Below are 12,502 nucleotides of genomic sequence, written 5' to 3' on the forward strand. Positions count from 1 at the left end.
CAGGTGCCAGGTGATTCTAGGGCAGGAGGGGAGGAAGAAAGAAGAGCTACTTCTTTAAGCCTGATTGGACCACCCTCCCTCCCCTCCTCCACCCCAGGCTTCTTAACAGCCTGGTGTGGGACACTGTTCCTTAGGTGACGCCAGAGAAAGATCTGCGCTTGGAGGTGAAACCCATGACGGGCCGCACAGTAAGCTTTGAGCAGGGGATGAATGAGACACACAACCTGGTGTCCCCTCCCTCTCCACACTGGGCTTCTGGGAGGGCCCCAAAGGGCAGTCAGGTGGCCTCTCAGCGAGCTTCCAGACTTGGGCTAGGCAAACATCACCATTCTCTCCACGGCTGTTTTTGAGTGTTTCTGTCTGGGGATGCTCCATCTGGTTGAGGGGGGCAGGGGGTGCTCTGGTGTTGGGTAACTTGGCCTCTAGGTTTTAATGGCCGTTGGTTGGCTGTAGCCAGCATTCCCGGAGTCTCAAGCAAGCCTTCCTTATGGAAGGCTGTGAGCTAGCCTCTGCATTACTCAGGAAACAGTGATAACAGCTGAGCTCAAAGCAGGGACCCAGGGCTTTGTCTCACCGCAGACTCACTTCTGCCATCCAACACCACCACCAAGCCACCTGGCAACGCGCCATGAGTCGCCACAGCACCAGCAGTGGGACTGAAACCACAGCGAAGACCGTGCTCTGGGGTAAGGGCAAGGGTGGGATGGGGTTGCTGGTGAATTGTACCTCTAAGGTGGATGTGGATGAACCCATGAGCCTCCCTGGCCAGCCCACACTGCCACCCTCTCTGTGCAGGTGGTGAGCTCAGTCAGGAAAAGCAGATTTGTACCTTTAAACCCCAAGGCGAGAGGAAAGACAGCTGTAAACTGTTGCTCAGCACGGTGGGTGTTTCTGAGGAGGGGAAGGAAGAGGGAGCGGGAGCGATGCTCTAGTCTCAACAGGTAACCGTTTTTCTCCCATCCCCCCTTCTCAGATCTGCTTGGGGGAGAAAGCCAGAGAGGAGATGCATCGTGTGGAAATCCTGCCGCCAGCAAACCAGGAGGACAGAAAACCACCAGTCACCATTGCCACGCTGAAGGCCTCCGTCCTGCCTATGGTGAGCCTCTCCAGGCCCAAGGAAACCTTGACTTAATTGCCTTTGCTTCATCCTGGCATGGGCCTAAGTGTGGATGCCTTCATGCCCCGGGCTTCTAGCCATGCTAGAAAAGCAATGTGGCCCTGACCACAGTAGGAAACCATTCCAATTCATGCCCCCCACAGCCTTGCGCCCGTGGGCGAGGCAACTCTCCTCTTGGAAAGTGTGTCACGTTTAAACCGTTTACTACTAGTCACCAAGACATTGTTGGTAGCTTGTCTTTGGGTTATGAGGAGTCTGGAAAATCTGCTCCTTCTAGTAATGTATCTCGTACTGTCCATCCACAGTTAATCATTGTCTGTGAGTAATGGCAGGTCTGTAATTTGGAGGGGTGAGAGAGATCAGGAACATGCTCCACAGTACGTGTGGAGATCAGAGGACAACTTTCAAGGAGTTGGCTCTCTCTCTTACGGGTTCCAGGACTCAAACTCAGGTTGCCAGGCCTAAGCTCTCTCCTCCCTTTGTCCGTTGGAGACAGGATCTCATATTGTATCACAGGGTAGCTATTAGTTTCCTGCCTCACCTTCCCTCCTCGGTGCTGGGTCAATAGGTGTATTCCACCACCCCGGCCCTTCTCCGTTTTCTCAGTGCATTGCTCCATGGGCTAGGACTTTTGGTGTAATACAAAGACTCTCTGACTTAAATCCTGGCTTGTGGGTTAAAAATATCATAATTAGAAGAGTGCCTTACTGTGCAGTCTACTGGAGCACCCTAGTTTAACACCACAGCCTACTGTAGAGGTGTCCTGTACTTGCCTTTGCCTTTAAGAAAGCAGAGCAGAGGGAGCAGCGCGATGCTCATTGCCATGGCCTGGAATAGGCAGGAATTTATATCACTATCCCTGGGCCAGGAAAAGGTCAAAATTCAGAATGGAAGTGTTTTTCCCACTAAATGGCTTTAACTTCTGCATCTTTATAAAGTCAAAAACTCTGATGTAAGTGGAAACTCTAACTGGGTAAGTATGAACTGAACAGCTGACATCTTTTCCTCTTCCCTGATTTAAGATGCCTTTCCGTGCTGGGCGAGGTGGTGGCACACACCTATAATCCCAGGATTTGGGGAGGCAAAGGCAGGTGGATCTCTGTGAGTTTGAGGCCAGCCTGGTCTACAAAGCGAGTCCAGGACAGCCAAGGCTACACTGAGAAACCCTGTCTTGAGGGAGAAAAAAAAGATGGCTCCTCACAAAGTGTATGACAGTTATGTTTCACCAAATTAATGAAGTCCCCACCTAGTACTCCTGTGCTTTAAGTTTTTATTTTTACTCCTAGGTAGAGTGTTAAATTTTGTCAAAAATTTTTTTTCAATTTTGACTTATTTTTATTTTACATGTGTGAGTGTGTGGCCTGCAGATGTCTGCACAGCACATTGGTGCCTGGCTCCCACAGAGGCCAGAAGAAGGCCTTGATACTGGGGATGCAGGTGTTTGTAAAACACCATGTGGGTGCTGGGACTCGAACTCAGCTCCTCCAGAAGAGCAGTTTGTGCTCTTAATAGCCGGCCCTTCTCTCCAGCCTGGCAAATGTTTCTTGACTCGCCTGATCCCAGATTCTTCCTCCATCATCCCATTAATAGACCCTCATGTTGGAAAAAAAAAAATATTTGGGCCTTCTGGGTTTCTTACTTGGTCATGCGAACTCTTGATTCACTTTAATATGTTGCCATCTTTACTTAGGGATTCCTGGGGTGGGGGAGGTAAACATGCACCCCACAGCACTCACTCGTGTGGTAATCCGAAAACAGCTTTGTGGAGTAGTTTCTCTCCTCTTCTGTGAGTTGAAGGGTTGGACTCTGACCTCCAGGCTTGCTCAGCAAGTGCCTTTCTGACCAAACCATTCCACCAGCTGAGCCAGCTCACTTCCTTTTGCCTGTCTCTTGTTTTGTTGTTGTTGTTGTTGTTTGAGACAAGTTTATGTAGCCCAAACTGGCCTCAAACTCACAGTGGTCCTCCTGACAGTCCCTCCTTCCAGGCGCTAAAATGCAGTGCACAACCCCCCCACCCCATCCCACCCCACCCCGCACTGACTTCCTCTGCTGTTCAGTGTGGTCACACTGGGAAGGGGGATATCTGTTTAGGTGTTTGGGGTTCCTGTTTTCTTTTGAGACGGTGTTTCATGTCACCCAGGCTAGCTGGAATTTCCAATCCTCCCGCCTCTGCTTCCTCAGTGCTAGTTATAGCATTGTGTGACCAACCCCCTGCCAGGGGGCCAGGCTGAGTTATCTGCGTCTTCTCCAATGCCTTGATGTCCCTTCCCACCGCAGGTCACAGTGATAGGTATGGAGCTTTCTCCTCCAGTCACTTTTCGGCTCCGGGCTGGCTCAGGACCTGTGTTCCTCAGTGGCCAGGAATGTTATGGTGAGTTGTATCCTAGGTACCTGAGTCCTCAAGAGACTCTTGACTTTTGTATGTACCCTCCAAAGGCAAATGATGGCCAGTGGCCTGAACGTAGAAGGCTGTGGGAAGGGCTGAAGCGATAGATCTTCTCTCGCCTTTCCATGGCCTCAGCTGTGTCATGAGAGTGGAATGGCCCTTGTTTCAGCTTCACAAAATATTGTAGGGTAAACAGGGTCTTCCAAAAGACTGACTCTCTCTCTCTCTCTTTCTCTCTCTGTCTCCCTCTCACTCTCTCTCTCTCCAAGACAGGGTTCCTCTGTGTAGCCTTCTCTGTCCTGAACTCACTCTGTAGACCAGGCTAACCTCAAACAGGGATCCGTCTACCAAGTGCTGAAATTATAGGAATGTGCCACTATGCCCAGCTTCAAAAGACTCTTAAAGTGCGCATGGTGGCACAGGCCTGTAATCTCACCTCAGGGCCAGCCTGGCCCACATAGCAAGCCCCTCCTCCCAAAAAGGGAAGCTCTTACTGCAACCAGTGTTTGGGAGGATCTCCAAGACTGGCACCTAGTAAGCACGAAGCTACAGTGATACTGTGAGCCACAGCAACTTGCCACGTTATCACCTTTACGATCCACTTCACAGCCTAGTGATGGTGGCGCACGCCTTTAATCCCTGCACTCAAGAGGCAGAGGCAGAGGCAGAGGCAGGAGATCTGAATTTGGGGCCAGCCTGGTCTACAGAGTGAGTTCCAGGATAGCTAAGGCTACACAAAGAACCTGTATCAAAAATAACAACAACAACAACAAACTTGGCACCATGTTTCTAGTACGTGAGCCTATAAGGGCCAAGCAGCACTGCACCCTCACCATCTACAGCCCCTTCCCCTGCTCCCCAACCTTCAGCCTTGTTCTAGCCACCTCCCAATACACACCCTCCTGCTGCCCGCCCTCCTCCCCCTAGCCTCCGTGGAGACGTCCTGCCCTTTCCTTCTCCCTGGCCCCTATTTTGGAGGGAGGAACAGAAAGGATGAGGCCCACTGCAGAAGATTAAACCCTCTCAACCCCCAGGGCTTGCCTGGGATAAACTCGGAGCCAAAGGGTCCTGGTCTGGGAGGTTGGCATTGAGCCTGTAGGTCATGCTCTAGTTTTCCCCCACCCTGACCTAGTCCTACCTACTTTCCACACCATTTCAGAAACTTCAGACCTATCCTGGGAAGAGGAAGAGGAGGAGGAGGAAGAGGAGGACGATGAGGAGGACGAGGAGGAAGAGGAGGAGGCGGATATATCATTAGAAGACATCCCTACCAAGCAAGTCAAGAGAGTGGCTCCCCAGAAGCAGGCAGGCACAGCTAAGGTAAGGGGGAAGAAAAGAGAGAGGGGGGGGAGGGAGGGAGGGAGGGAGGGAGGGAGGGAGAGAGGGAGGGAGAGAGGGAGGGAGGGAGAGAGAAAATGAGACAGAGCACCAGGACCTAAGTGGGCCTCTGAGGTTGGGCATTTGGGACAGGCCGATACACCACCACTAAAATTCTTCAGGTCTCAGCTACGTTTGGCACTCAGAAGTGTGTTCCTGCCCTGGGTCTTGGGTTAACGCTCCAAGTAACATTTGGTTTTGTTCCCAGAGAAAAAGAATGGAAAAAGAAGAGGAGGAGACAGTAGTAAGGTAGGTGTTTGTGCTGTTACATTCCCCACCACAACCAGCACTCAGTATTGAACCCAGTGGCTTGTTACTACTGAGCTACAGCCCCAGACTGTTTGGCTTGGTTTGGTGGTTTTGATTGGTTTGGTTCGTTGGTTAGTTGGTTGTTGTTTTGAGACAGGGTTATCAGTAAGCTGCCTAGGCTGATCCTGAACTCACTGTGCAACCCTGGCAGGCCATGGGCATGTGACCTTCCTGTTTCCACCTCCCTGGGGACTGGGATTACAGGCCTGCACCCCAGGCCCAGCTGAAACAGCATGCATTCTTCCTGTGAGATAGCCAGCTAGTCCTGGGAAGCAGGGGCAGGCAATGTGTTTACTTACACGCACACACGGGGATTCAACAGCCCTGGATGTCGGCACAGCCCTCGGAAAATATAAACAGTCCTTCTGACCTGACTTCACCTGAGGTAATTCCACCCCAAAACAAACAAACAAACAAACAAAAAACCAGCTGAAGATCTACACTCAGAAGCTCACACTGCCCTGACTCAACAGTCCTGGAAGTAGCAGCATCCTAACTGCCTGTCAACATAGATGTGACATAGTGTGCCCCATCACTGTGTTTCTCTGTGGTGCAGGGTAAATGGAATATATGCAGGCTTTGGAAGCAACGCTAACAACTTGGAAAGGGCCAGAATCAAGAGAACAGGGTGTGGATTCATGTTCATTTCACGTCGTGTTTTAGAAACAGCTTGGCTAAAAGCTATGCAAAAGATTAACATTGGAAAGTAATGGAAAAACATAAGCAATTTATTATGTCTGTTTGCTAAATTATGTGCAGTGAGGTTAACATTACTTTTTTTAGTGGATTTTTAAAAATTATTTATTTATTATTATGAATACAGTGCTCTGCCTGCATGTACACCTACAGGCCAGAAGAGGGCATCAGATCTCATTATAGATGGCTGTGAGCCACCATGTGGTTGCTGGGAATTGAACTCAGGACCTCTGGAAGAGCAGTCAGCGCTCTTAACCACTGAGCCTCTTCTCCAGTCCAACATTACTTTTAAAGTAATTTTATTTTTGGTTTTTCAAAAGAGGGTTTCTCTGCATAGCCCTGGCTGTCCTGGAATTCGTTCTGTAAACCAGGCTGACCTCTGCCTCCCATGTGCTGGGATTAAAGGCGCGTGTCACCACTGCCCAGCTTGACCTTGTATTTTATTACGAATTTGTTAAAATGTTCTTTAAAAGACATCTTATTTCATCCAGACCAAGTGCAATGAAACACTAGTCTCGTGGTACACAGAACAATGAGCAAGAGAAAGAAAGCTGCCAAGGCTGAGGCAAACTGTTGAGGTTCTCAGGCTACAGAAGCCCTTCTCCTAACACTGCACCATGGAGACAGTGTGGTGCACGTGAAGACCAGCGTACCTGAAGTTTGCCCAGACAAAACAGCTTAAAGGAGTAAAGGACAGAGCAGAGGCAGCAACGGCGATGGCAGAACAGCAAGTGCATCCGCATCCAGACATCTGCACATGCGATGAACAGCCCAGCAAGTGCACCCATCGACAGCCTAGTATTCAGTGAACAGCCCAGGCACATTTCAGAGTCGCCGGGGGTTCTGGGATGCCTTTGGTTTGTAATTCTGAGGATAGATTGCTTGTGTGTCCCCTCACCCCAAAGAGATCTACACATCAGTCATGTCAGCAAGCCTCTTAACAAGAGCCTGTAAATGAAGTCTTAACAGAACCACCCCTCAGTCTGCCTCTCTACACAATTGAAATTCTAAGCCCAGGTGTGGGAGCACACACCTTTGATCCCAGCACTCGGGAGGCAGAGGCAGGCGCATCTCTGAGTTCAGGAGCAGCTGGGTCTACAGAGTGAGTCCAGGACCACTAGGGCTATATAATAGACCCTGTCTCAAACAATCAAACAAAACCAACAAAAATGTATTTGAGTATATATTGTCTACTGAGTATCTTCTCATATTCCCTAACCATCCCTTTTATGACCAGTCCCCCTTCTATTATGGAAAGGATACTTTTTATACCTGGAAGAAAAAGAAAAAGAAAAAAAAAAAGCAACAGAACTCTAAGAAGAAAATGCACACTTCCCCCCCCCCAATTTATTTAATTTGATTTCGTGTAGATTGGTGTGAGGGTGTCAGATCACTTGGGACTGGAGTTACAGACAGTTGTGAGCTGCCATGTGGGTGCTGGGAATTGAACCTGGGTCCTTTGGAAGAAAAGGCAGTGCTATTAACCACTGAGCCATCTCTCCAACCTTGAAAAAACCTTGTTAAGAGGCAGAACTAAAAAGGGAGGAGGCAAAGCCGAGGCTGAGCTCAGCGGCAGAGGGGACTTGCCTGGCTCCCCAACACCACAAAAAAACCCGAAACTCCAAAGTGGGCTGAGAATATAGCTCAGTGGGAGAGTGCTTCCCCCGATGCATAAAAGACTCAAGTTCAACCTCTATAGCTGCAATAAATAAATGCAAAAATAGGGGGAGGGGCAAACCAGCAGGAGGGGTGACCAGGTAGAGGGACAAGCCTGCAGCTTTCTGTCTCTGGGCCAGGCGCTCTGTCTAGCTCCTGCATGCAGCTATTGGGAGGGCTCAGCTGCGCTCCTCTTGCCCAACCTGTTCCTATTCCTTTCCAGGCCCAGCCCTCAGGACAAGAGCCCCTGGAAGAAGGTAAGCAATGAGAAGTTTGGGGTGGCTCTGCGGATGGCTGCCAGGCCAGGGAGGGTGGTAGACCCTTCAGTCTTTCTCACCTACACAGGGGAAAGCTACACCCAAACCTAAGAAGCCGCCATCCAAGAAATGAGGAGCTCACTTTGGCATCTCCTGTATCCAAGGGAGGATGGCTACCAGCTGTACTCTGGTGCAGGGGTCTATCTGGTGCAGGGGTCTAAGTTGTGGGGGCCATACAGGAGCCCCACAACCCAGCCTTTCAGTTTCAGGAGGCTCTTGGAGAAGAACACCCCAGCAAGCTTGCATAGGGCCACAATAAAATTTGCATGATCAGAGCCTGCCGTCTCTCCTCAACCCCCGACCCCTACCCCCATGGGTCTCCTAGCTGCTGCGATACCGCGTATGCCCAGCAGAGGGCAACTGTGAGCAGAAAACTGGCCCCATGTTGCTTTTCTTGGGCTTTCTACCCCAGGACTGAGGGAAGGCCCAGGCAGCTAGTCTCAGTCCTGTCTTCAGTGACTCGGGCCTGGGGAGGTTTACAAGTGCACAACCCTAGGGCCCAGCCTGTTTTTGCTACCAGGAAGGGTCTGATCCAGGCGCAAACTGCTTCATTTCCCTGCTCTTATCAGGCAATTGTCAAAGGTATAGGGGACAACTTAGGAAGACCCACACATAGGACAATTAACAGGGCACAGGCCTGTGACAGGGTGAGGCCAGCTGACAACTGGAAAACAGTGGGTGACCACTGCATGGCTCTGGCTTCCTGGACTCATTAACATGCTGAGGATGCTTTGGAGCCTGGTCCCTAGGGGGAAAGGGTGCAGGGATGAAGCCTGGGGCCACTGGGGTGGCTAAGGCCTTGTCCCTGATTGGAATAGGACACAAGATAATCCTAGGACAAGGGCCTGTGCTCCTGCCCCACCCAGCATCCCTGTAGGCCAGGCCAGAAACAAGCTGGCAAAGAGCTGCCCAGGACTCAAGAGGCTACAAGCAAGCTCTGACTCCCGTTTGGCTCCTCGGCCTTTGGTGCAGGTGATGTGCACCCAGCCTGGTTCACTGGTGTCGGCCACAGCTGTATGGGGGAGCCAAGGCCCCCCACCTCCACCCCCATTCAAGTCACCTGCATCCTGGTGGAAACACAAAGCCAATACCATGATTTCAGTTCCTGGCAAGTGCTTTGGAGGAAGGAAACCAGGGTATTAAGAGATCTGAGGAGGCCCCTGGGAACAGGCAGCTGACGTGAAGGGGAATGGGGGAAGCTAACAAAACCATTCCTGTGAATGCAGCTGATCTGAGGCGGGGAAGGGCTCCAAAGTGTCCATCCAGAAGGAAAGCTGTCATGGCAGCAGTAGCTACAAGCCCAGGCTACACGTGCTGTCCCCAGACTTACTCCTTTCATCATCACAATACCTTGAGGGGGTTGCACCTCTACACCTAAGGTGCAACAGTCTGCACCTAGGTCATCGAACAGAAGGGGGAGCTAGAGAGCCTGGCCTCAGAACTTTTGCTTTTTGACGGCGCTTACTGGTGGAGAATTTTCTGCCTGTATGCAGGAAATCTTGTAAACTGAGGGCGAGGGTTCCAGTGCAGTCCTCTGTGTGAGGGAGGCCTATTCATGGCCGGGTACAGACATAGCAGGGAACTTTTCACCTCCTGCAGCCCAGGCAAGGCTCTTCATACAGGGGAGCTTAACACTAGAGGCCGACCAGCAGGTACACTAGTGACCATCGACTGGATTTGCAGACCGACAGTAGGAGCAGATGTCAGTCCACATCGCTACGGGTGCCCTTTGCCCTAACCTTCCTGTGTTTCGACAGGAAAAGGCTGGATAGGCTGAGGCAGGTGGTAGGTCTGCAGCTGGGCTGTGTTTGCAGCAGCTGGGCTGTTAGGCGCAGGTGTGAGACAGCCTCCACGGGGGCTTGGCACTGAGGGGTAAGGATTAACTATACTTTTGGGAGCCGCTTCTCACTGCACTTAGCACCTCTCACAGCTCCCCATAAATGTTAATAAACCCTCCCTTCCTCCCCCTTCCCCCATGGGTGGGGGGGGGGGAAGTCTGCCAAAGTTTAGGTAAACTGAGGACGAGCCACTTAGAGGGTCCTTGTTCCTCCTTCCTCCTCCTTGCAGTATGAGTCTGTCTCAACTGACATTCGTGAGAGCCATTTCTTTTTTTTTTATTGGGCATGATAACATGCATTTTTTTTATAAAGACTTATTCATTTATGTATATGAGTACTCTGTTTGCATGACAGAAGAGGGCACCAGATCCCATTATAGCTGGTTGTGAGCCACTGTGTGGTTGCCGGCAGTCAAACTCAGGATCTCTGGAAGAACAGGCAGTGCTCTTAACCCCTGAGACATCTCTCCAGACCTGGTTTTTGTTTTGTTTTTTGTTTTTTGTTTTTTTGTTCTCTAGGCATAGTTTCTCTGTGTAAACCTGGCTGTCTTGGAACTCGCTCTGAAGACCAGGCTGGACTCAACTCACAGAGATCCCACTGCCTCTGCCTCCCATGTGCTGGGATTAAAGGTGCGCCACCACCACCTGGTTCCATTTCCTTCTTCCAAAAGAGAACCTGGAGGCAGAAAACAAACTTTTCAAGTCACATAGCAAGAGGCGGAGAGGAGGTTCGGAACTCAGGCCCCACCCCCCACTCGCCATGCTGCCTCCCACCTATGGTCTGCTACTGTCGCCCCAAGTAGGACAGTAAGAGTAAGCCTAAAAGCCAGGCCCGAACGTGCCAAGTAACAAGGGGCAAGAAGTCAGGGGTAGCTCACACACAAAGCAGGCTACCCTTCCCTATGTTCGCTCTGGTACCAGCCCCTGGCTGAGCCTCAAGACCAAATTTCACTGCTGGCATCTGTTACCATGGAGACTGCACTGAGGGCTAGCCAGTGAGTGACAATGGGCGTATACCCAGCGACAAGAACCAGGAACTCAGGCTCAAGAAGCCTTGAGCAGCTCCCACTGCCTCCTGGTAAATGAGCCTCGCGCTAGAGCAGGAGGTGTTGATGCCCCATGGCTTCAGCTGTCTCCTGAGCCCTCTGACCTGTGAGCCTGCCTGACGCCTCAGACTGGCTCCCCGGTGGAGTGGCCTTTTAGACGCTGCCTGGGAGCTAGAGGGATGTAGGAAAGGGGAGGTCAAAAGAGGCGGATGGAGAGATAAGGAAGGCAACTTTTCCTTGAAGAAGCAGAGACTGGATTGAGCCTCAAACGATGGCCAAGAGTGTGGAAGATGGCAATGCTGTGGGATGGGAGGTAGAGGTGTGCCTCGCAGGGGCGGAGAGGTGAACAGGCTGAGAACGTCAATCGATGTTGCTGCACTGTGCTCTGCTGGGCACTGGGTCCTCAGACCCTCGGCCTAGCCACACAGTCACTGTGCTCTGCTGGAAGCTGGGTCCTCGGCCCCTTGGCCTAGCCACACAGTCACTGTGCTCTCCTGGGCGCTGGGTCCTCGGCCCCTCGGCCTAGCCACACAGTCACTTGCCGTTAGACATGGGTTAGCACTTCACCTCATCCACCATGCCGTCTGCCTTCAACCTCTGAAGTGTGAGGATTACAGGCATGCAACACACCTGGTTTAAGCAGAACTAGAGACTGGACCCAAAACTTCACGAATGCTAAGCCAGCCAGCCTATCCCCAGCCGACCCCCAGTTCTAACTTTCTTTAAAATTTTTTAAAATTTATTTTTATGTATATGAGTGCTCTATCTACATGTATACCTGCAGGCCAGAAGAGGGGATTATAGGGTTTAGATGGTTGTGAGCCATCATATGGTTGCTGGGAATTTAACTCAGAACCTCTGGAAGAGTAGACAGTGCTCTTAACCTCTGAGCCATCTCTCCAGCCCCACTTTCTTTCAATTTGATTGCAAAACCCTCCTGTTTTTTTCCTCCCTCTGGTAATTCCCACCTTCTCAAACAGCTCACCGAAATTCATTCCCAGGCCCCCTGCAGTGGCACTTTGTGTCTGCAGAAGAGTGGGCGGGGCTCCAAAGCCTTCCCTCCCCCCCCCCCCCCAGCTGGGCCAAGCCCCTGGTTGGGGGGACCGGAGGTATCTGCTATCTCGGGGCTGGGAGGCAGGGTGGCAGACCATTTTGTGGATTGCTGGGACTTAAGAAGGTGAGAAGGAACCTAGAGGGGACAGTGTCACCTTCCCAGCCAGCTCTTTAAAAGACAAACAACTCTACGTCCGCGCTGCCCCGTGAGCTCATTCGTAGACTCCCCAGATGGTTCCTCCTCTCAGTGCTCCACCACCCACATTTTCTGTAAGGAGAGAATGGCCACCAGCTTTCAGAACCTCGGCTGTCTGTCAAGTACGGTGGCGCAGCCCTTAAGTCCCAAACCTTGTTAGATAGAGGCATGTGGGCCCATAAGTTTGAGGCAAGACTGGTCTACACAGTTGAGTCCCAGGTCAGCTGATGCTGCATAGGGAAACCCTGTCTCAGGGAGAGGGGGTGGGGGGGGGTGATCCAGTAAGGTCTCTGAGCTCTAAAATGAAGCCAGCGACCGGCTGGAGAGAGGAAAGTCACAATTCCAGGGAACAGTAAGAACCTAGCACTAGAAATGTGGTTTCTCCACTTAGCAGCTTGCTTGTTCCCTCCCTACGTGCCTGTTTCCTATCAGCAAACTACAGTTAATGCACCTAGCTTGGGTACCCAAGATACATGGAACTAGGGACCCTATGTCCACACTGCTGGGCACTT

The 12,502-nt window shown here is 51.3% G+C and overlaps 1 protein-coding gene across 1 annotated transcript; it reads left to right on the plus strand.

Moving 5' to 3' along the window:
- Window positions 1-8,133, plus strand: NPM2 (nucleophosmin/nucleoplasmin 2). The gene is made up of 9 exons (XM_084767504.1): window positions 1-188; window positions 580-686; window positions 796-881; window positions 974-1,096; window positions 3,395-3,488; window positions 4,663-4,823; window positions 5,089-5,129; window positions 7,765-7,798; window positions 7,887-8,133. The coding sequence occupies exons 2-9, from the start codon at window positions 629-631 to the stop codon at window positions 7,929-7,931; spliced, it is 642 nt and encodes a 213-aa protein (XP_084623630.1). The 5' UTR covers window positions 1-188; window positions 580-628; the 3' UTR covers window positions 7,932-8,133.
- Window positions 8,134-12,502: the final 4,369 nt, after the last annotated feature.

This window comes from Acomys minous, assembly GCF_964271855.1.
Source record: "Acomys minous genome assembly, chromosome: 18".
In the NCBI taxonomy this organism is placed as follows: Eukaryota; Metazoa; Chordata; class Mammalia; order Rodentia; family Muridae; genus Acomys; species Acomys minous.